The 25,206-nt window shown below is 36.4% G+C and overlaps 1 protein-coding gene across 3 annotated transcripts in view; it reads left to right on the top strand.

The window, feature by feature from the left end:
* The window catches only part of VPS50 (VPS50 subunit of EARP/GARPII complex), a 136,817-nt gene that overhangs the window by 108,859 nt on the left and 2,752 nt on the right, over positions 1–25,206 (top strand). Inside the window, exons 21-27 of one of the 3 annotated variants that reach the window (XM_024767129.1) lie at positions 2,573–2,694; positions 10,740–10,820; positions 16,590–16,738; positions 17,784–17,880; positions 18,911–19,069; positions 22,570–22,691; positions 24,536–24,725. In XM_024767129.1, coding sequence (XP_024622897.1) covers positions 2,573–2,694; positions 10,740–10,820; positions 16,590–16,738; positions 17,784–17,880; positions 18,911–19,069; positions 22,570–22,691; positions 24,536–24,725 — 920 coding nt within the window. Of the gene's footprint in view, positions 1–2,572; positions 2,695–10,739; positions 10,821–16,589; positions 16,739–17,783; positions 17,881–18,910; positions 19,070–22,569; positions 22,692–24,535; positions 24,726–25,206 lie in introns of those variants that run through there. The other 2 variants (XR_003006181.1, XR_003006182.1) reach the window with 2 other exon arrangements.

The raw sequence follows: 25,206 nt of genomic DNA, 5'->3' as shown, positions 1-25,206 counted from the left end.
GGTAACTGAAACTGCTAATAAGGGGTGGGGGGGCTACAGTAATAACTGCTGGGGAGGAACAGTAACTGGGGGCATGTGGACAGGTAGTTTGTCCCATATGTAGACCTTCAGTTAATCCGTCCTTTCTCCGCCCTATTTCTTGCTCCTGTTCTCTTGCTGTAGCTGCTGCTTTAAGCAGTCACATCCTGTCGGACAGCTTCCACCTTCTTTGTGGTTCTCTTTGCATTTTTCCATCAACTTGTTTCCATCTACTGTCTGTCATCTAGTACAGGGGTTGGGAAACTATAGCCTGCAGGCCAAATCAATCTGACTGCCTGTTTTTGTTAATAACGTTTTATTGGAATACAACCATGCTCATTTGTTCACATACTGTCTGTGGCTGCTTTTGTGCTCTGACAGCAGAATTGAGTAGTTGAAACAGAGACCAGCAGAGATGAGTATCTGCCACAGAGACTGAATGACATACAAAGCCTAAACTATCTAGTCTTTGGTCCTTTACAGGAAAGGTTTGCCAACCCCTGCTCTAGAAATGTTTTGAGATTTCTCATTTTCTGGTGATCATACCTACCTGCTGTTACCTTCTCACCCACTTCTCTTCATAGATGTTTTAATTCATTGTAAAATTCTCTTTTAGTTTAGTAAGTCTGAGGGGGTGCATAAGTTCCCTCAGGCCTCCAAAGGCCTACTCTGCCCTCTTGAACTGGAAAGGCAGAGTTCTCACTCTTCTACATTTGAATAGACTAGCAGCCTGCTTATCAATGGCTGCCTTCCACGTATGACCATTTAAGGTCATGGAAGGAGCTCTGTGAGAGAGCAGAGACTGTGTAGTTCCTTGTGTCTTAACACAATGCCAAGAACATAGTAAGCTTTCAAAGAGTGTTTGTTGAATGTATTGAATGAGTGAATGAATATAATCATGTATTTTTTTCAGAGCATTTGGGACCATCTAGTTATTTTTTCCTTCTGAATGCACATTTAAAACAGCTTTTACCTATTAAGAATTCATTTTTATATCCTTTCTTAAGATGAATTATATGAACAGTGGTTCATCTTATTAGGAATGGAGAGGAGCTTTTTATTCTGGATATGTATCAACCCCAAAGTTTGCATCCTTCCTCATTCTACTATTCACCTGTTCAAATTTTTCTTTTATGGATTAAAGTAATATAACATTTTTTCATTTTTTTCCTTTACAGTATCACATTATTTAATGTGTAAATAGTTACAGTTTAAATAGCTATGTTTGCAGTCAATGAAATATCTGCAGTGATCCAGAATGTTCTAGGAGCATACTATCAAATTTTTTTCAATTGAGATTTTTTTTAAATGTCTTGTTATGTGAAATAATTACAAAGAATGATTCTGAAACAAAAGACTTGTAAATAGGAATAAGAACAGAATCTAAATTGAATAGTTTTTACTTTACGATGTGTATGTCTTCCTGACCATCTATTATTTAGAATCATTTCTCATGTAAATTAAGACGGATGGACTGAGTTCTTAGATAATAAAGAAATGGTTTTGATAGTAGACATTTCCATTCGAGTAAATTTGTCACTTTTTCCTATTGCAGTTAATGTGTTTTCTCTTGAATCCTGGTGTCCTCAATAGTACCAATTTAAAATTTATAGCAGTTACATAAAATAGAGCCAGCACCTGAATTATTTGCTCATTTGGAAATAAAACAAATGGCCTGTTTTAATATCTTCTGCAGAAGAGCATTTTTTTATAGATATGCTTCTTTCCCAATTATTTCCTATAAAAAATAAACACAATTAGGGACTCATTATTGTTTATTATTTGATTCAGCCCATCTCCCATGCACCCTTCAAACACATTAATAAGTTTATGAATGCAGGCATTTTGGTTTTTAAATTTTTTTCTGTAACTGTGTCATATGTTTAGAGGAAAAAGAGTGGAATATTGGCATCTTCCAAAGGAAGGAATGAGGAAGATATGTTCTTGGCACTTTGCGAGTATTGAGCTCTTGAGTGATGTAGTGATAAAGAAATGTTCTTAGCCTCTGATGCTAGATTTCACAGGGCTAGGATTCAGGGGAATGGGAAGTGTCTTCCACGTGTCCTTTTTCTTGTTGTTTTTTTACTTTTGCTATGTGTGTATAAGCTTATGAGAAGACCCCACTCTTCCTCAAGTACATTGTCTTTTGTTTTATTACACCTAAACATTTTTGAAGACATTGTTAGAAATGGAATCTCCAAGAAATGAGGAACTGTGTTGTTTGTACAGTGTCATTGTAGAAGAGTTAGTTTAAGAGTTCCATAAATATAAGACAAACAGTAAAATATAATGATATGAAAAATCTTCGTAGGTATTTTTTTATAGCAGTGCCATCCAGTAGTACTTTCCAAGATGGTATAACTGTTCTGTATCAGTGCTGTCCAGTACAGTAGCCACTAGCTACAAGTGACTGTTGAGTACTTGAGGTATGGCTGGTGTGACTGAGGAATGTAATATTTCATTAAAAAAATATTTTGGTAAAGTAATTTTATGGTTTCTTAATAATTATAGACTAACAGATTTTAATTTTCTATTTAATTTTTTTTCTTTTCAGGTAAATATATGCAGATGATGAACATTCTTAAACCAATTGCTTTTGATGTTATCCATTTCATGTCTCAGCTATTTGATTATTACTTGTATGCAATATATACCTTTTTTGGTCGGAATGATTCAGTAAGTCAACCTTTTGGGGGAGGAGTCTGTTTCTTTTAAAATTTATTTGTTTTTGTAAATGTAAAATTCATTCTCTCTGTATAAAATACATAAATAACATTACTTTGAAAAGTATCCATAAAAAAATCCAACATATTATTGATATTAGCTTTTTGTGTGCCCCACCACCTTATTTAAAATACATTAATTTTAAGCTTTGATATGATAAACATATTGTATATTATTCAAATTTTTGACAGAAAAAGTACAGCATTAGTTTATAACCTTGACATATTTTGGTGATGAAAAATGTGCAGGTTGCCTTGTTTAAATCTGGCCCAGTGTGTAATTATTACACAGTAAATGAGACATTTTAAATATTGGCTAACAACCTTAGCAGGCACTACTACATTCAGAAGATAACGGCAAATATTTATTTAAAATAATTGAAAATCTTTGAACTGAACCTGCCACAGAATTAATTTTCCTGCACCTCCTTTTTGTGTTTCCAAAGCTCTTGTTGTTTACCTTTTTCTACTCCTAAGGAGAACAGCACAGTATTAAGCAGGTAACTGATCTGATACTTGGGAATTATTATGTAGTTCACCTACATGTTTGACAGTTTTTCGTATAAAAGTATACTCATAACACTAACTTTTCACATACTATATTTTGTACCTTTTCAAAAACTTGTGAATTTTAATGGATAACTACATTCATCATATACATGTTCATAGTCTTGCTGTGATTACAGGTATATCAAAGACATGATCTTTTAATATGGGATCTGAATTTCCTATGTTCTTAACTCTGCAAAATTAGAAAGAATACTAATATAATCAGAAACTCAGTTGCTGCAGAATTTATGTTGCTTTAAAATATGTACTAATCCATCACTCTCAATAAATAAATATTAACGAAGAAAGACATTCTGGAGTTTTAGCCAATTGTCAGAATCGTTTAGTCTTCTACATGAGCTTTTTACTCTGTCTTCTTGGACTGTGCCTCTAGACCAGTGCGGTCTAAGGGAAGTTTTGCAGTAATGGAAATATTCTATATTTGTACTGTCCAATATGGTAGCCATAAGCCATAAGTGACTTTTGAGCACTTGAAACGTGACTGGTATGATTGGGGACTGAATTTTCAATTGTACTTGATTTTAGTTAGTTTACCTTGAAATATAAATAGCCACACATGACTTGTGACTATCATATTAGTTAAAACAGTTCTGAACCACAGTCTTGATAAGATGTGTTCAAGTAGAGTCCTTCAGAAACTTTTGGAACTGAGTGCTTTTGGATGTGACTTTCTAGCTGATTAGATACTGGCACAGATTTGTTTACAGTGGGGTTCACTAGAAGCTGATGAAAGCAAAGTGCAGGTAGGTGCTCACTGTAAAGTATGCTGCATATTTTATTTAAAATCTGTCATGTTTTAAAGAAAACATTAGTCTGATATTTTATATTAAAAGCATTTTTAATCCTGTAAGACTCAGTAAAAGCCATTTCACTGTATTCAAACAATATTGTTAATTATAAGGGTTTCTTTCTATATGGATGTTCACCCATATGCTGTATTAGAAACAGTGTGTATTCTATGAACCAGAACAAAATGTGCATATGAGCGAGTTTGTATGAGTGAATACTGCATTTACTCTACCTCTTACTTGCACTTTTTAACATGGCTACTCCTGCTTCCTTCCCAGAAGAGAGAGAATTGTATAAGTGAATTTAAATGGTTGCTGCTCATGGAAGAATAAGCATCTCATTGTGTCCTGGGGGTTCTAGAAAGTCATTGTCTGGGAGGGGGGACACAGTGTATGCGTTAGGTTAAGGGACTTTTTTTTCTGTTCATACTAATTACTCCTGAAGCTCCTGCTCTTCACTGAACTGGTTATAGCCTACTACATCATGTTGTAGTATATATCGAATCCATTTGATTCTATTATAATAATGGTACTCATAGTATTGCTTTGTCTTGCCTTGCCTCAAGCCTTCTGATGTTCAACTCTTGAGTTATGTTTTCTTTGGTCCTTCCTGTTCATTCTTTTGTGAAGGCCATTCTGTAGCTTACTTTAATGCAGTAGTAAGCACATAGTAGATTCTTAGGAGATATGGATTGATATCCTAATTATTTCTTTTTTAATAATTTTATTTATTTATTTGGCTGCGTTGAGTCTTTGTTGCTGCACGCGGGCTTTCTCTAGTTGTGGCAAGCAGGGGCTAGTCTTCATTGCGGTGCGCAGGTTTCTCATTGCGGTGGCTTCTCTTGTTGTGGAGCATGGGCTCTAGGCACACGGGCTTCCGTAGTTGCAGCATGTGGGCTCAGTAGTTTTGGCACTCGGGCCCTAGAGCTCGTGGTCTTCCGTAGTTGCGGCGCGTGGGCTCAGTAGTTGCAGCAAGCGGGCTTCCATTGCAGTGGCTTCTCTTGTTGTGGAGTACGGGCTCTAGGTGTGCAGGCTTCAGTAGTTGTGGCACGTTGGCTCAGTAGTTGTGGCTCTTGGGCTCTAGAGCGCAGGCTCAGTAGTTGTGGCGCACGGGCTTAGTTGCTCTGTGGCATGTGGGATCTTTCCGGACCAGGGCTTGAACCCATGTCCCCTGCGTTGGCAGATTCTTAACCACTGCACCACCAGGGAAGTCCTATATCCTAATTATTTCTTATCCAAGTAAATCTTATGAGGGTTATTACTTGACAACGGTTTGTGAGCCTCATTTAAAGTTAACTTTCATTAATGGAACTGTTTTTTGTAGAGAGTCTGATTCAAAATCTAAACTTTTAAGAATGAATTAACTTCCATTTCTGGGTATGAGGGACTGAGACCTTGTTAGATGATATTTCTTGCAGAAAACAATGATAAAACCTGGATGTTTTATAAAACAAAAGGCTGGAGAGTGAACAGAAGCATAGACTCTGGTGGGATTTCACGCTAGTGGTTGGGGAAGGGGAAACTATAAAAAGAAATTCTGGGCTTCCCTGGTGGCGCAGTGGTTGAGAGTCTGCCTGCCAATGCAGGGGCCACAGGTTCGAGCCCTGGTCTGGGAAGATCCCACATGCCGCCGAGCAACTAAGCCCATGCACCACAACTACTGAGCTCTCGTGCCACAACTACTGAAGCACGTGCTCTGAGAGCCTGTGCTCTGCAACAAGGGAAGCCACCACAATGAGAAGCCCATGCACCGCAACAAAGAATAGCCCCCTCTCGCCTCAACTAGAGAAAGCCCAGGCAGAGCAATGAAGACCCAACACAGACAAAAATAAATAAATAAATAAATTAATTAATTAATTAAAAAAAAAATTCCATCTCCGTGGCCTTTAGCCCAGGACTAAGTGCAGTCCCTGAGGCACATAACTGGAGACATGCATAAGGAAACCTATAGTCTTTATGGATTGGGGGATCAGAAAAGTGAAGCCAGGAAACGAGGAACACTGAAAAGAGTAGGGAGAAGTTCAGACGGGAAAGAGTCAGAGGAGGGATCCCCAATTTCTATCTACCCACATCTCTGACTAACCCATGAACCATGTTTGTGTGGAACAGACTGCAGCCAGTCAAAGAAAAGAGATCTGAATAGAGACTGAAGCTGCTACACAAGAGATAGTTTATAGTTGAAGCCTGGCCAAGAAAATTGCATACTGAAAACAAAGGAAACAATACTTATTGGAGAAAAGTAACAGAATCCAAAATCTCTAGAATCGAATGGATGATGCAATCCAATGTTACCTAAATACATAGAGCTAAAAGAGAGGAATACATCCTTCAGTAAAAAGAAAATCAATATAGTCTGAATTCAAGATGTTGGAACTAAGGGATAAAGATTTTAAATGGACCATTTTAACTATCTTCAATAAAGTAAAACAAAACATGTTTTAAATGCATGAACAGCTCAGTAGAGAAATAAGAAGTTCTAGTAGAAACAGTAGGAAGAAAACCAAAGAGAAATCCTAGAACTGAAAATTCAGTTCCAGCAATTAAAAAAAATTACTGAATGTACTTAGCCAAATGGACATGACAGAGGAAAGAATTTGTGAACCTGAAAATAGATCAATAGAAATTATTCAAAATGAAGAACATAGAGAAAAAATGATTGAAAAACAAAGATGATCAAAACCTTAGGGACGTGCTAAGTTATATCACATGGTCAAACATACATTTAATTGGAATACCAGGTGGAGATGAGAGAGGGAATGAGGTAGAAAAAATATTTGAAGAAACACTGTCCAAAAATTTGCAGATACAAGATGCTAAATGAACAGCAAACAGAATAAACACAAAGAAAAGTCTAGTGGGGTACCTCATGAGGAAATTGTCTCTTGAAAACTTTAATAGACTTATGACATAAAAGGGACCAATGATCTGATTAACAGCTGACTTCTCACGAGAAACTGTGGAGACTAGAAGAGAGTTAAACAACACCTTTCAGACACTGAAAGAAAATAAAAAATGTCCAGAATTTTATAGCAACCAAAAATACTATTCAAGCATGAATATGAAATTAAAACATTTTCAGATAAAAAGAAAAAAAAGCACTAAGAGAAGTTGTCATCAACAGACATGTAATACAAGAAATGTTGTAGGAAGTTTTCCAGAGTGAAGGAAAATGATACCAGATGAAAACATCAATCCTCAGAAAGTATGAAAGCATTGGTAATAGAAACTACTTGGGGAAATGCAAAAGGTTGTTGTTGTTGTTGTTTTTCTTTTTCCACTTAATTTCTTTTTAAACCATATAGCTGTTTAAACCTGAAAGTATAACATTCTTTTCTGGAGTTCATAATATATGTAAATGTATTACGTATAACAACTATACCATGGTATGTGGAGGGATGTGGACCTATAAGATGGCAAGATTTCTATATATTATGTAAAACAGTACATTGTTAACAGTAAATGGACTGTGAAATATCGAGAATGTATAGAAGAATAATGAAAAATAATACAAAGCACTTTAACTTTTGCCTGCAGGAAAATTAAAGTAGGATTCTAATAAAAGAAAAAATCATATAATTAGAAAAAGCAGGAAAGGAGGAACCAAGGAACAAAAAAGAAAACAGGTAATGGTAGATGTAAACCCAGCCACAGTAAATGTTCCTGGACTAAATACTCATATTAAAAGGTAGAGATTGTCAGAGTGGATTAAAAACAAAGCCCATGCTTAATAACAAAAAACATAGATTGAAAGCAAATGGATTGAAAAGATATGCCATGCAAACAGTAAGCATAAGGTGACTGCAGTGGCTATAATATGAGATAAAATAAGTTTGAAAACAGAATGTATTACCAGAGATAGAGGGATTTCTAATGATGTAAGGATCAGTTCATTTGGAAGACATAATGATCATAAATGCATATGTGCCTAGTAACAGAGCTTCAAAACAGATGAAGCAATAATTGACAGAATTCAAGAGGAAATGAAAAAATTCAATGACAACTGGAGATATTAACACTAGAGTAACTAATAGAACAAGTTAGATAGAAAATCAGCAAGTACACAGGATATTGGAACAACTCTTTGAACCATTTTGACTTAATTGATATTTGTAGGACAACATACCTAACAATGACAGGATATATATTCAAGTGCAGATGGTACATTTATCAGGAGAGACCATATGTTCTGGGCCATTAAACATGTTGTAATGAGTTTAAAACATTGAAATCATACAGAATATATTTTCAATGAAATTATATTGGAAACCAATATCTATAAAATAGGAAAACCTAAGTGTTTGGAGATTAAACAACACACATCTAAATAAAGATTGGGTTAATGAAGAAACCACAAAAGAAGGAAGTCAATTACAAAAAAAAAAAAAAAATTGACCTCCAGCACAATGTAAAATAAAAGTGGTGAGAGTTGCCAACAAATACATGAAAGAGTGCTCAACATCACTAATCATTTAGTGATTGCACTGTTGGTGGGAATGTAAATTGATACAGCCACTATGGAGAACAGTATGGAGGTTCCTTAAAAAACTAAAAATAGAACTACCATAGGACCCAGCAATCCCACTACTGAGCATATACCCGGAGAAAACTATAATTCAAAAAGAGTCATGTACCACAATGTTCATTGCAGCTCTGTTTACAGTAGCCAGGACATGGAAGCAACCTAAGTGTCCATCAACAGATGAATGGATAAAGAAGATGTGGCACATATATACAATGGAATATTACTCAGACATAAAAAGGATCAAAATTGAGTTATTTGTAGTGAGGTGGATGGACCTAGAGTCTGTCATACGGAGTGAAGTAAGTCAGAAAGTGAAAAACAAATACCATATGCTAACACATATATATGGAATCTAAAAAAAAAAAAAAAGGTTCCGAAGAACCTAGAGGCAGATCAGGAATAAAGACGCAGACATGGAGAATGGACTTGAGGACATGGGGAGGGGGAAGGGTAAGCTGGGACAAAGTGAGAGAGTGGCATGGACTTATATGTACTACCAAACGTAAGATAGATAGCTAGTGGGAAGGAGCCGCATAGCACAGGGAGGTCAGCTTAGTACTTTGTGACCACCTAGAGGGGTGGGATAGGGAGGGTGGGAGGGAGACGCAAGAGGGAGGAGATACGGGGATATATGTATATGTATATCTGATTCACTTTGTTATGCAGCAGAAACTAACACACCATTGTAAAGCAATTATACTCCAACAGAGATGTTATAAAAAAAATGATTTGAAATCAAAGGTTTTACCTCTCAAGAAAAAGTGGTGAGAGTTGACATCCTCATCTTGTTCCCTCCACTTTCATCTATCCTGGATAGGAAGCCTTTACCCTTTCACCATTGAGTATGATGCTAGCTATTTTATAGATGCCTGTAGTCATGTTGAAGAAACTCTCCTCTGTTACTGAATTTTTCTAAATTTTTATCATGAAAGGATAAATTTAGTCAAATGGCTTTTTCTGAATCTATTTAAACAATCTTAACTTTCTTTCCTAAAGAAATATATTAATATGGTGAAATACACTGGTTAACTTCAAAGTAGGATTTTTGGCTGTTAAACTAGTCTTGCATTCCCAAGACAAATACCACTTGGTCATGAATCAGTTTGCTAATGTTTTAAGGATTTAAAAAAATTGTGTCCATAAAGTTTAGGAGTCTGTAGTTATGTTTTCTGTGGTATCTATCTTTCTTTTTTTTGTGGTACATGGGCCTCTCACTGTTGTGGCCTCTCCTGTTGCGGAGCACAGGCTCCGGACGCGCAGGCTCAGCGGCCATGTCTCACGGGCCCAGCTGCTCCGCGGCATGTGGGATCTTCCTGGACCAGGGCACAAACCCGCGTCCCCTGCATCGGCAGGCGGACCGTCAACCACTGCGCCACTAGGGAAGCCCTCTGTGGTATCTTTGTTTGGTTTAGGAATCAGAGTAATAGTAGTAAAACAATAAAACAATTGGGAAACATTCTCTTTTCTTCTACTTTCTGAGAGTCTATGTAGGACTAGTCCTTTTTGAAGGTTTTTATTAAATGAAATTTAATAAGAGCTGCTAAAGTTTTCTATTTCTTCTTAGGTCAATTTTTATAATAGCTTGTCAAGGAATTTGTCTGTTTCATCTGGTTTGGTAAATTTATTGTCATAAGATTATTCATAATATTCTCTTATTATCCTTCTGGTGTTTCAACATTAGATCTGTAGTGTTATCCATGCTCTCATTCTTGATATTGAAAGTATGTATCATCTCTGTTTTGTTTTTTCTGTATCAGTGTGGCCCTTCTTATCCTTGGGTTCTTTAAGTATCTAAAAATCTTAAGTTTTGCAATTAAAAACAATAACTTGTGGGAAATAAATTCTGGTGAACTCTCTCCTGATAAATCCATTAGATTGATAGATATTAGTGTGACCTGTAAATGAACATGTGTAAATAGCTCTCTTGTTCCTTTGAGGGTTAAGATTTGATTTCTGTCTTTGATGTTTTGGTATTTTTAAATGCAGTTTGGAAACCCTCTGAATGCTAAGTATCTGAGTGAAAACTCACCACATACTTACTTTTCACTGATTTGAAGTTACAACATTTGCAGGGTTATCTCCACAGCAATTTAACATGCCTCTCGTTTTCTTTTTCAGTTGGAATCCACGGGACTGGGTCTTAGCAGTAGTAGACTAAGAACAACTCTAAACAGAATACAAGAAAGCCTCATTGATCTGGTAAGTAATCAATTCTTTTAGGTTATTTAAAATAGAAATTGGCGATCTAATCAACTACATGTAAGTGTATTCCTATATGTACATTGAGTTCCTGTGTCCCTAGAACATTAATGGCATGCAGTAAGTAAAATGGAGGTTTCTTATAGTCTGATGGAGAGAGAAAGCTGGTGTACACAAAAGAATATGATATTGGCTCTACATGCAGTACAAGTTCAAAGAGAAGAAAGGTTTATGTTCAAAATTACTGTCAGAGAATGACTGAAGGAGGAAGCGAGACTTATGCTAGACTTTGAAGAGTAGGCATGGGAGCAGTGGGGAAGAGGAGAAAGAACGGCATTCAATTTAAGGTTCAGAGGCTGAGCAAGGGCCTTGAGGTGGGAGCGAGCCTGGCCCAAATTTTGGCAGATTTTTGTGATGGGGCACCAGTTTATGCCGAAGAGTTGTGTTGCAAAGAGTGTTTAGGATGACTTTATAAATGGCTTTAACATTTGAGAAGTTAGGTTTAGTCGGCTATGCAGTAGGGGGTCTGGATTCTTAACTGTGTCATGTGATGAAATGCATGTTTTAAAAAGCTGGGTTAGGTCGCAAAACAGGGCTGATCCTCTATAGTGTTTAAGCCAACATAAGCAGTTAAAATAAGAAAAAAATTTTTCTTATGCTTGATCACTGTAGCCAGAGACTTTTGTCATTCAGTGCATTTCTCTGCATCTATGAATTTTCCCTTATTCCGTCACTTACCCAAATAAGCAATCACTTTCCTCTTTTCTCATAAGCTCTATATTATGAGCATACTTCTGTCGCTGAAGTTTTTATAAAGCAATGTAATCATTCATTCTTTTAAGAAATACTTGTTTGGAATAATTATTATATGCCAGGCATTGTAGGCCTGGAAAGTCATCAGTGAACAAAAGAGGTAATTCCCGTCTTCTTGGAACTTGAATCTTATTGGGGCAGAGAGACAGATAAATGTATAAGAGTGTCAGATACTGATCAGTGCCAAGAAGAAGATGAAGCAGAGTGATGCGACAGTGATCTTTAAGCAGAGATATGAATAAAGTGAGAGAGGCGTATGCAGATATTTCAGGTGAGCACTGTTTACACAGAGGAAATAACCTGTATCCGTCTCATCCATCCCCCTTAAAATTTGGAGGTCTTTTGGCCCAGCACATTTTTTTTTTTTTTTTTTACGGTACGCGGGCCTCTCACTGTTGTGTCCTCTCCCGTTGCGGAGCACAGGCTCCGGACGCGGAGGCTCAGTGGCCATGGCTCACGTGCCCAGCCGCTCTGCGGCATGTGGGATCTTCCCAGACCGGGGCACGAACCCGTGTCCCCTGCATCGGCAGGCGGGCTCTCAACCACTGCGCCACAAGGGAAGCCCCAGCACATATTTTTTTAATATATGTTCATAGTCCTAGCACTTACCTTGGCACATAGCATCTCTTCAATAAATGTTTATAGAGTAAGTGAATAAACTCGAATCCTTGAGTTTGGTGTCTCCTGGATTAACCTGGCTTGTTTTCTTGTCCACTTAATCCTGATCTTTGTTTTCAGAGTCAAGGCTCCTTGTTTGACACAGCCATCTATTTCTTTTTCTTTTTTCTTTCTTTTTTTTTTTTTTTGGTCTTTGTTGTGTAAAATCCATCATTGGCTTTCGGTCCCATTGGCAGTTACCTGTTTTGATTTTGCTTCTCCTTCTTTGATACTTAGTATAACCTTGACCTGAAGATCTTGTTTTCCAGATCTTAGTCCACAGCTTCAGTTTTTCTTGTTTCTGGCTGAATGCCTCAAGATAGGTGAAATATACCACTAGAATCATTCACTCTAGCGTTTCTCTGCCAGCTCTACTAGTTACTAGCTTATGATTGTCAAACCACAGTTCCAGATCTGACCCTTAAGCTGTGGATTTAATGCTGCCATACAGTGTGTAATGAAATAGCGTGACCCAGTAAACAATGGGACCAAACTAGCTGTTATTTAAGACAAGCTGTCACCCATCTAACGATAACAGTGTATCTGTAGCATCTGTCAGACCAGTTCTTTGTTCATTGGTAAGTTTTTTCCTGAATTGCTGTAATAGTCAATTTTAGAAATGCGTTTTTTTAAAACCAGCTACACACCCCTCCCCAATAAACTGATAGATGTGCTTGGTTTTTTCTTTGCCCCCTTGTCTTTTAAAAATATCTTTTTTTTAAGACCTTATTCTTAGCATCTCTTAAATCAAAGACTGTACCTTGGATCAGAAGACTGTGTGAGCCGTTGTTCCTCTGTCAGTTTGTAAGGAGCACTGACCTTTGACAGAGCCTCTCCACAGTCCCCACTCCTCTGATGGATAAGACACTACAACAATACAGTAGAAGTTTTTCTGAAAATTTCCAGTGTTTTATGTGTTAAGTTATTACGCATACTGATAAGCATCGTTTTATTATTTTAAAAAATATATTTGTCATTTACTAGACCTTGATCTCAGGTTTTCATAAGCTGGTATATAAATTTTCTTCACTTCATTAATTTGCATCTACATTGGCAGAGAACATTAATTGGTTTCTTGCTATTCAATACATTCTTTGGCTATTAAAATAATTTATAGCCTAATTTGGAACCACTGGATGGAGGTAGTATTTTTCTTTATATTTTTCCTATGTGTTAGTTAAAACTTTAATAAGCACTTTTTTGGTGATTTTATTTTCTCCATATATATCTTCTGAGTTTTGCTTCTCTTTAAGCTGTAAAAGGCAAAATGGAATCATCATGTTCTTTAAAATGCCACCTGAAATTGTTTATCATCTACATTCACCGTAAACTAAGAAAATTTGTTTGACACATCAAATAAAAGTCTAAGAAAAATTGTCTAATAGTGGACAAGCAGGAAAGGAAGTTGGGGTAGGTGGTAATGGTACCAGAAATGTGAATTTTTAGCTATCTACCTGGTGATGCTAAACTGTTTAAGATCTGTGGCCAACTTTGAATCTTTGATAATAAAAATGTATTTTAAACTGATCCAGGAAAGTCCATAAATATGAATTTTCTTTGTGTTAGTTAGTACAGTACTGGCAGGAAAGGCTAAAAATATAAGTTTCACTGTGAGAGTAAAGATTGATTAAAGTTTCATTTTTTTAAAGTCTTCAAAGAGTTGTGTGTCCTTTCCTTACTATACTGGTATAAGCTGAAACATGGATCCATTTAGGAGCTTTTCCATTTAAGTGTGCAATAAACACATACCATTTATTTATGTCAGCTTGACAGTTTGGGACTTTCTTGCTCTCTTCAAGTGTATTTCCCTAAATGGATCTGTTTTGAAGGTAGACACATTAAGATTTGTTGATGGATTATAAGAGGAGTGTGACACTGAGAAGAATCAAGGATGGCACCTGACTTCTGGAGAATGGAGGTGCCATAATGGGGATGGATAAGACTTTTAGGAGGACACATTTGAAGAGGACATCAAGAGTTCAGTTTCAGATATGTTAAATGCACAAGAGGTGAGAGAGGGGTCAGGGCAAGTATATAAATTTTGAGCTGTAAGTATATGGATGGCATTTAAAACTGTGAGACCGGATGAAATCATGTAGGGAGTAGAATGTAAGTCAGAGAAATCTCAGGACTGAACCCAGTGTTTAAAGATCAGGGGGAATATTCAGAGATGGATATTCAGAGTTGGCTATTGGATTTGGCCATAAGGAGGCCGGTGGGGACCTTGCTTACTCTTTCTTTGGAGTGGAGCAGACGAAAACCTGGTTGGAATGGGCTTGAAAGAGGATAATAGGAGAGGAAGAGAAGATTCTTATCAACATCTCCATCAATGAAACTAACAGAGAGCCTGCTAATGTCAACAGGCATGCCAAGGACTTAAGGTACAAAGAGGGTGAAATTGGTCCCTACCCACCAAGAACTCACAATGAGGTAGGAGAGTTAGAAAACAACAACTGATAAAGTATGCCGTATGCCACATAACAGGTATATGTATAGGCAATATTAACACAAGTAAGATAGTTACTTTTCTTGGGAGACTGAGAAAGTTATAGAAAGGAGGTGAATATGAGTTCATTCTTAAACAATGAGGTAAGAGCCAGGCAGGCAAGGAGAAGAGAGCTGGTACGACAGGAGTGTCAGTAGGACAGGTGTAGTAAGCAGCCCAGTGTGACTAGACCTTAGGGGTGTAGAGATTATCTTGAAATGAGACTGGCAAGGTAGCTGTTTGTAAAGGAGTAATATCGTGGCAACAAGTTTAGGCTTTTTTTCTGTAAGGAAGGGATCGTCAGTTGAGACTTTTAAATTACGGAGTGGTATGATCACATCTCCATTTTAGAAAGATCACCTAGGTATTACTGAAGTAATGACATGAGGAAGAAACAAACAAGAGAGGTGTCTGTTTAGGCATGAGGGAGGTGCAAAGGAAGAGGGGGTGTTCAAGAATGATTCTAAGGTTCTTCACTTGGACAGTCTGGTAGATGGTGATTAAATAGCCCCCTCAGGGACTTCCCTGGTGGTCCAGTGGTTAAGATTCCACGCTCCCAATGCAGAGGGCCTGGGTTCGATCCCTGGTCAGGGAACTAGATCCCACATGCTGCAACAAAGATCCCGTGTGCTGCAACTAAGACCTGGCACAGCCAAATAAATAAATAAATCTTAAAAAAAAAAAATAATAAAAGTATTAAATAGCCACCAGAATTAAATTAAATAGCACAGGTACCCAGTTGGTACCAAACCATATGTAATTTTGTGATTTGTGTGTTGTTGTTGTTTTTGGCAGTAGTGGGGTGATTACTTTCCTTTTTAGTAGAAGGAAATAAATAGTGGAGCTGTGACATTGATTAACTTGCATAGTTCCCTTATCCTGATCCTCCTTAGAGAAAGCACAGTTGTTCCCAAAATAACTTTTAAATGCTAATTGAGTAATTAGAGATTGAAGAGAGACAATACCTTTAGTAGAATATAGGATATAAAAAAGAACTAAACAAGAATAAAACCATTTTCTAACTTGAAAGGTTTTATAATGTATTATTTCCATTTTGCAAAATTTATAAACCTGTTATACTCCCAGAGTCCTATGCATTTGATGTCTCTTTTATTCGTAAGGCAAATGTTAGAGATTTGTGATTATGTAATTGATTTAAAAAGTAATCCAGATTTACATTTTGTACACTTTTAGATTTGTTTGTATTCAATTTTTGTGCTGTAATTTTCTTTGAGGATCTTATAAGGCTCAGCTCACTCTGCTCTTTGGGCATCCCTTTCTTTTATTTCCATTTACCATCTTCCTTCAGGTCAGTAATCTATCCCTAGAGATATACAATACAGTTGCTTCTGTTTCAGGTTAGACAACATTTTAGTCCTGCCTTCTTGGGATTATACCAAAGTTACCTTGATTAAGGTTTAGGTGTGAAATGGTTAATCACACCATAATTTTGGATTTTACCAGCCTGGTCCTGGAGAGGCAGTCTGTTCTTCCTCATTTACAAGTTCTTGAAGGGCATCTCACTATTGTCTCTGTGAAATATTTGTCAATTCATAAAGATTCCTTGTGTTGGGCAATTTTAGGTCATGCACAGATAATAGCATATGGAGCTGGATCATTTTCACTTAGTATAAAAAGGAAAGTTCTAGTAGTTAGAAAATGTAAAAGGAGGAATAAAAGAACTGAAACTAAGTGTAATTAATGTATGCCTGAGAGCATTTTAATTATAGCTCCAATTTTGTAAAATCACATGGGTTATTGCTATTAGATTTGCTATTTCAGGCTGTGTGTGTATATGTATGTTATATTTTCAGGAAGTTTCAGCTGATCCTACTGCCACGCTCACAGCAGCAGAAGAGAGAAAGGAGAAGGTACCGAGCCCTCACCTCAGTCACCTAGTGGTTTTGACATTTGGGGATACATTGTATGGGTTGGCGGAAAGAGTGGTAGCCACAGAATCCTTGTAAGTTGTTAAAAACAGTTGCTTTGCCATTAAATATTTAAGAAAGATTATAAAAGTAAGCACTGTATTCTAGCTGTATGCATTTCCCACTTCTAAATATTCCTTAAGTTACTCAATATTTCTGAGAAGTATATCCTAAACTAGATTACGAATCAGTTTTTAAAATGGCATGGTTGATTTTCAGGTGTATAAATGGAAGGAGGGTAACCTTTTAAGTTTCATTCTTTAGCAGCATGATCCTTGGTTTAAGTAAGACTTTAGAAAAGCATATTGTAGTATAGTACTTTATAGTTTGCCATTGAATTACAATTCTAGAGAAACTGTAGTTACATTGTCAGTTTAGTGTTAAATGTAGTCGACCCTTGACATCAGCAGGAGTGCATCCTGACCTTTATAAATCCCCAAGTTCTTTAATAAAGTGAGAGCATATAACTTCTTCCATAAAATATGGTCCAGTATAATTTAAGAGGTTTTGTATATAACAAAGAGTAGTGAAAAACAGTGTGACTACCAGCAGTCTTCAGCTGAATGATTCCGATTCATGCACGTGTATGTCTTGTGTATGCATGTGAAGTTCACGTCTGTGTCTCAGCCAAGTTCCATTTTATTTCCTGTTATGAATGTTTGGGTTGTTTCTAAAAAGTGTCAGGTGTTAAATCTGTGAATTCATGGGTCTGATGTGTGTAATTACATGGGAAATCCTTCTAAAAATACTGTTGTATTCTTTCTTCAGTCTTTTGTGTTATCTGTGCTCATATCTTACATGCAAAGCAGCAAAACTGTACACCTTGTGGTAACCAGATTAGCTCCTTTGAAGTCATCCTTCTTTCACATCACCTCACGTTCAGTGATAACTCAGCATTAATTTTTGTGTGAATTGTAAATGAGTGTGTCAAGTGGCAATGCAAGGTAGTTGTTTAAAATGGAAAATAATTTTAATTGTTAAACTTTTGCTCAGAGATCTTAAAGATTAGTTACACCAAAAATATTGACAGGCTCTAAATACTGTGTTTTGTTTACATGGTGGATTATTTATTCCCTTTAGGGTATTCTTGGCTGAACAGTTTGAGTTCCTTCAGCCACATCTGGATGCTGTGATGCCTGCAGTCAAAAAACCCTTTCTTCAGCAGTTTTATTCTCAGGTCAGACATGTCTTATATATCATTTCAACTGTGAGCAGGATAGGACTGTCACATGTTATTTAGGTGTTTTGTTTTTTTTTTTTTTAAACTAGTGGTCAGTCTCTCAACCTCAGGAGAGGTGGATTAGAATATTTGTTTATTCATTCATGAATTCCTGTATTAAATAAATACTTATTGAGTACCTCTTATAACTTTTAGTCTAGTAAGAGAAAGAGCCAATTAAAACTATATTACAATAAAGTATAGTTAAGGGAAAGAAACAGTGGCAGGGTATTTAACCTTGACTGGAGGCGGAGAAGGGGTATGGTTTGGGGGAGGTTATCTAGAACGGCTGTCTTGAGAAACTGATGTTTAAACTGGACCAGAGAGAAAGAGGGTGAGAGGAGTATATTTCGACTAAGGTAGTGGCTTATATGAAGACCTACAGATGAGAGAGCACGGTGCCTGTGAGCAGCTAAGGAAAATTCAAATTCTCAGAGCGGGGAAGAGGGCCAGTGATGAGAAAGATGGCCGGAGTGATTAAGCAGAAGTCACATGACATACAGTGCTGCCAGCCAGGAGCTGGACTTTGTTCCAAGGGAACTGGGAAGCTACTGGAAGATTTGAAAGAGGTGGTGAGTAGCATGGTGAGGTGTGTGTTTTAGAAAGCACTTTGGGGGAACTGTGAAGAATGGACCTCAGATGGCAAACCTAGAGGCAGGAGACTGGTTTGAAGCCTTTTAGACTAATGTGGGTGAGAGATGATGGGATCTTGAGGTGCAAGTAGAAATGGAAATGGAGAGAAGTGAAAAAATCTGTAGTTTTTTAGTTGAATTGTCAGTGGCCTCAAGTTTGTTGAATATCTCAAAATCATGTTTTGAGTAAGACCCTTCCTTGCCCACAAGTTAAAGTATTTTCATAATTTAAATCTCCAAGTGTATAGTGTTTTATTTTCAGATAAGATGTGTACTAGAAACAGGAACAAAATATATTTTAGAAATTTTATACTTTTAGAAAATATTTGGTTTCATTTCTGTGAAATTTATTTCAGACCGTCTCAACAGCCAGTGAACTACGCAAACCAATTTACTGGATTGTAGCTGGTAAAGCCATTGATTATGAACAGATGCTGCTCCTAATGGCTAATGTGAAATGGGATGTAAAAGAAATTATGTCACAGCACAACATATATGTAGATGCACTGTTAAAGGCAAGTATTCTTGGAAACATCTCTGTTAAAGATAATTCTACTAAGGGAATTATTCCTGTAATTGCAATAGCTCCAAAATTGTGAGATTATAGTTTGTACCACGTTCTAGCATTCTTGTGATATTAAAGTCCCTGAGTTGGATTAGGATTTCTTTCCAAATTTTGTGTTCTTTTAGACCCAAGAATACTTTGTAGATTTTTTGGTTTTGCTCAGTAATATCCCATTTTGAATTAGAGTCTGATTAGTGTGTCTTAGCTGGCTTCATATTATGTAACCTCAATGGCCATGACTGTAGTGACAAGAGGATATTTCTGTTTAATTAGAAGATATTTCTAGAGTTGTGTATATTCATTAGCAAGAGACTACACCCCTGATTATTCTAAGCTTTTTTTCCAGAAATCACATTACTTTTGCAATGTGTCATGCAAATACCTTTGTGTTCAATGACTTAACATTTATAAGTTTTCTGGAAAGAATTGTGATAATTTTTTTTCATTTATGCATCAAGAGATATTTATAAATCACCTGACATATGCCATGTACTGATCTAGGTGCTGGCGATATAGTTGTGAGTTAAGGAACTTATGTGCCATCAAGGAATTTATATGCTGGCGCAGGGACAGCAATAAAGAGATACATTAGGGCTTCCCTGGTGGTGCAGTGGTTGAGAGTCAGCCTGCTGATGCAGGGGACACGGGTTCGTGCCCTGGTCCGGGAAGATCCCACATGCCACAGAGCGGCTGGGCCCGTGAGCCATGGCCGCTGAGCCTGCGCGTCCGGAGCTTGTGATCCGCAACGGGAGAGGCCACAACAGTGAGAGGCCCGAAAGAGATACATTAATATATAATATGTCAGGTGATGAAGAGTCTGGTGAAAAAATAACCGGCAGAAGAGGGATAGAGAGTGGCAGTGTATGGGTTGGAGAGGAATACCATTTATTTACTTATGGTTACAGAAGGACTCTGATAAAGTGAGAATTGAGGAGAGGCCTGAGGGAAGTGAGGAAATGAACCATGTGCACGTCTGAGGTGAGGGAAGAGCATCTGAGAAAATGAAAACAGCTTTCAGAAAAATTTTGCTTTTCATATTTGTCAGCGAAAAGAAATTGGCCCTTCTTAGCTCTTGACTTACCTCATTTACACCAATATTCTTACCTGCTTAGCCAAAGGCAGTAAATAATAGGCTGGAACACTTGAGAACCAGTAAACAAAGCCAGAGATCAAAACAGAGATAGCAGCTGAATTCAGCTGGTGTGCCAGCTCCCAGTGACGTCTGGCACCTTTCTGGAGGACTGGGTTGAGGACTCTCGGGCTGTCCTCAGACTCAGGGAACTAAGGGTGCCAGATCAGTTAACAGTGTCTAGGTATTAGCATGAGATCTAAGCATGCTCTATAATTGCCACCCTGGAAGAACTTTGATTTCTAGATCACCTAGGAGACTTCAGCTGGAAATTTTAATTGGAATGTAAAAGATACATGTAATTTATAAATCACACCCCTTCTTTTTTGAACAGTTCTGTTATTGAAAAGTTGATTCTGTTTTTTATGACCTGCTAATTTTGGTACTTATGGGGATGCAAGAAAAAAGAGACTTCTGCCTTCAGTGAATATACATACTAGAAGAGGCTACTTGTTTCAGTTATTCTTAATTCCAAGAAACATTAATATTATAAGAAAGAACCATTGTTATTCAGATTATTAACCTGAACCCAAGTTTCAGCAGTTTAAGACTTTCTCTCATAAAGAAACTTTCATGGGACTTCCCTGGTGGTACAGTGGTTAAGGATCCGCCTGCCAGTGCAGGGGACATGGGTTCGAGCCCTGGTCCGGGAAGATCCCACATGCCGCGGAGCAGCTAAGCCCATGCGCCACAACTACTGAGCCTGTGCTCTAGAGCCTACATGCCACAACTACTGAAGCCCATGCGCCTAGAGCCTGTGCTCTGCAACTAGAGAAACCGCTGCAATGAGAAGCCTGCGCACCACAACAAAGAGTAGCCCCCGCTCGCCACAACTACAGAAAGCCTGTGTGTAGCAAAGAAGGCCCAACGCAGCCAAAAATAAATAAATAAATTTATTTAAAAAAAGAAAATAAACTTTTATGGTAACTTTTGTTCTGTTACTTTTCCAAGTCCAAACCTTTAGGTAAAAGCAGTCTGCAAAAGAATCTGTCCCAAAAGAATCATAAGTAAAATGAAGTAGTTTTATTATTCATTTAACAATAAGCATTCTTGAACATTGGATTTAGCAATGAGTAGAATGGCATTTCATATAGTAAGCCTATAAATTTATCTTTAAAATATTAATGAAAAGTATTGAATTATGACTCTTGAAATCTAAAGCAGAGTTTACTGTAGTATGAAGCATAAATACAGTAGCAAATACTGTTTTGCTAGATTCATGAAATGAAAAAGAGGAAGAGCAATTACTTATTTACTTTGATTTTCAAAAGTAAGCTTAGTGGGCTGAAGACCTACTTCTTTCTCATAAATGATTAAAAGCAGTTAACTGTCAAAAATCATTAAAAAATTGTGATTTAGGAAGCAGCCAGAGATAACACAACGATCATGTGGTAGCTTGATTGGTGATGATCAGATTTTTTTCCACCTGTGTTATTTGAATACATGTCAGTCTTGACTTGGTACACATTGTGTAGTTTCTCTATTGAGGAAACTAAAGAAAAATATATCATTTTAAGGCTTGTTAAAATTATTTGAACTGTATTGTCGAGAAAGGATCAACAGCATTTACTTTTGTAAGTGAACATATTGAGATGATAATAGTCGAAAGAAATCAGAAATAAATTTACTGAAGGGTGAACCATCTGCTTTCATGTAGCTGTTGAAATTGTCTAAATTAGTTACATATATTTTTTAGTAGAGTGGTATCACAAAAGGTACTAATAAGTAATAAAATGTTCAGTTTTTCTATACGTAATGAGATAATGTATATTATGGAGTTTTTTTGGTGCTAAAAATTTAGAACTATTACATGACTTTTGAATCATTCAGTATGTAATAATTTATTTACTTTAAAAGAATGTTTAGGAAAGAGAATAATTTATCAGATTGCTCTGTAAGGTGTACAGCTACAAATTACAAATAGTTCACTCTGAGGTGAAAGCTCATTCAAACGCTTTTTTAAAATATGGGTTTCTTAAAGATACTTTTAAAGATATATTAGTTATTAAGCCTTTTTAATCCATACTGACAGTCATATAAAAATTTGAGATGTAGAAACACTTGAACATTGTTTAATCAGTTAATGACACTTATTTCCTTTGAGATGAAATGTAGTGTACTCTGTATTACAACATGATTTATTCAATTTGATATACTTAAAAAAACACTTCACACTAAGTCCAAATTATCTTTGGCATTATCTCTCTTTGTTTTACTTGATTTCATTCTGAGCATTTTAAAATCTTTTTTGCCTCTAAGATGGGAAAGCAATGTAACATTATAATTATATTCACATATGGCCACGATTTTTGTCGTCTTAGGAATTTGAGCAGTTTAACACGAGGTTAAATGAAGTTTCTAAGAGAGTTCGGATACCCTTGCCCGTGTCTAATATACTTTGGGAACATTGTATACGTCTGGCTAATAGAACAATTGTGGAAGGGTAAGTTTTTCATGAAAGCATTATCTGATTCTTTAGTGATAAATCATAATATATGAATAACATTATATGTTATCACTAATAGATGCAGAGAATAGGTAGAGATAGTGATAAATAGCAGACAGTCTCATAGTAATTCAGGTTTAACTTTGGAATGTAATTAGAAAAAAGACCTTAAACGCCACTGTGTCACTTTTTTTTCTTGCTGGTGACTTAGAATCAGCTAGTAGAGGAGTGAGGAATGCAGCATCTAATGGTTATCTGAAAATTAAACTAGTAATAATTATTATTACCTAATACAATTATAACAATGTTGATTATACATAGCATTCATTGAGTGCTATTTGTCATTTATTGAAACAAGCCCTTCACAGGATTCTATCACCAAATCCTAACATAAACTCTCTTTGGTGGTAGTATTCTCGCTGTTTTGTCAACAGAGAGATAACCTAGCCTCAGAAACTCAAGGCTAAAGAGGTTAAGTAACTTGTCCAAGTTCACATAGTTTTTAAATGCAGAGAAGGCTTATGAACTCCTCATTTTCTAATGGTAAAATCAGTCCTCATAGCCACTATATCACTGTTAATATCATTATTATATCATTGTAAACTGTATCAATCTTTCATATGTTGAGTTTACAGATCAAAAGTAATTTTCCCACTTAGAGACCATGCTTACTCTGCCTGTAACATCTAGAATACAAATAAGAATCAGTAATACATTTAAAATATCCCTGGAAAGCAAACTGCTATTTCAAAGACCATTCACAGTGATCTAGAATTGCACATCAGTTGAATTTTCACACTATCATTTATCTGATTTCTCATCGTTTCTTATTTGTCATAAAAATGAATGTGTTTGAAAGTGGAAGTGACGGTGACAAGCTGACAACAGCCTTGGCATTTTGTATAATACACCATCCAGTCGGTTAGGGTTAGGGTTGCAACCAGCAGTGCTGTAAATCCCAAAATGGCTCTCGGTCAACAATCATGACTGGATTGTACTGTTAACAAATTTATTTAATAGTAGAAAAGTGAATAACAAATGTTATATTTGTGTATAAAACACTTATTTTTTTAAAAAAAAAAAAGCTTGGTCACTTTAAATAATATAAACTAGTTTTCTTGCAGATTTCCTTAGGGGAAGTACCTCATTTCCTAGTGTTGAATTCTCCACATTTTGTATGCTTGAAGGAATGAGACACTGACTTATGAATAATAAACTGTACTGTTAGGGTTAACATATTTATTCTTATTACTAGTCTACCTTAGAACACAGTTTTTTAGTAGTGTGGGGTCTCAGAATAAGTCTATAAAGTGTTTTTTATGAAAAATATGTATGTACTTTCTTTGCTTATATGCTTACATGTTTCTTAGGTTTGCTGAATGTTTACGGGAGAGTTATTTCATTTGTTTTCTTTGCATTGAGTAGTTAAAATATTGAACAGTTTTATGAAGCTAAGATTACTTGGGAATATTCATAGCTTAGTTTTATAAATAATTCTTGGCAGCCAGATTAACTGGAATACCAGTTAAATACCAGTTTAACATTCTTACAGATGATTATGTTAATTGAGTAGGCAGAACTATGGTCTGTAGAGCAGGAAGAAACCTTAGAAGTTATTTGATCTTTTTGCTTTGCAAATGAGGAAACTGAGGCCCCGATAGGTAAAATGACTGCTTGGTGACAGGGCTGGAACACAACCCAGTCCTTCTGACTCAAGGCTCATGTGCTCTTTTTTCTCATAGAATCTCACCAAATGTGGATTAGAGAAAAGTTTAAGTACCTAAAGGTTTCTTTTTCTAACCATCCCATCATTTATGTGTTTTAATTCTTGTGTGTCTTAGATATGCCAACGTCAAGAAGTGTAGTAATGAGGGTCGTGCCTTGATGCAATTGGATTTTCAACAGTTTTTAATGAAACTTGAAAAACTAACAGATATTAGACCAATTCCAGATAAAGAATTTGTGGAAACCTATATTAAAGCGTACTATCTAACTGAGAATGACATGGAACGCTGGATCAAAGAGCATAGGGTGAGAGCTGGGAAACAGTTAATTAAGTTTTTATTCCTTATCCATTGTGCTGTTCTTGTCTAGTATATAATTCAAAATCATATGGGTGAAATAGAAACACTTGCTTTTTTTAGCATGAACTAATTATGCCAGTTCTTTACCATATTCACACTGTTTATGCAATGTCCTTTGCCTGATCAAATCCTTTTGAGACTTTGTGAACTGTAGCAGTAATTATCTGGAAAAACAACCAGAGTCTGAACTTTAGCTGTGTTTATCCTGCAGCTGTGTTGTAGGAGAAGGCTGAAATTGGTTAACATCAGGACAAATTGAATATAGCAACATTGAAATGATTCACAAGCTAAAGTCTGTTATGTAACTTAAACCTTCTTGTAGCCCTGAACCATGAATGGGTGATGGCCTGAACACACTGACATGTAGTAGTGATGATTGGTATATTAATATTTAAATAGCTAAATTTAACCTCATCCTACATTAGATT

This window comes from Neophocaena asiaeorientalis, unplaced genomic scaffold (genome assembly GCF_003031525.2).
Source record: "Neophocaena asiaeorientalis asiaeorientalis breed wild unplaced genomic scaffold, Neophocaena_asiaeorientalis_V1.1 scaffold70, whole genome shotgun sequence".
In the NCBI taxonomy this organism is placed as follows: domain Eukaryota; kingdom Metazoa; phylum Chordata; class Mammalia; order Artiodactyla; family Phocoenidae; genus Neophocaena; species Neophocaena asiaeorientalis.
The sequence above is the reverse complement of the archived record's forward strand: the minus strand, read 5'-3'. Positions and strand labels throughout refer to the sequence as shown.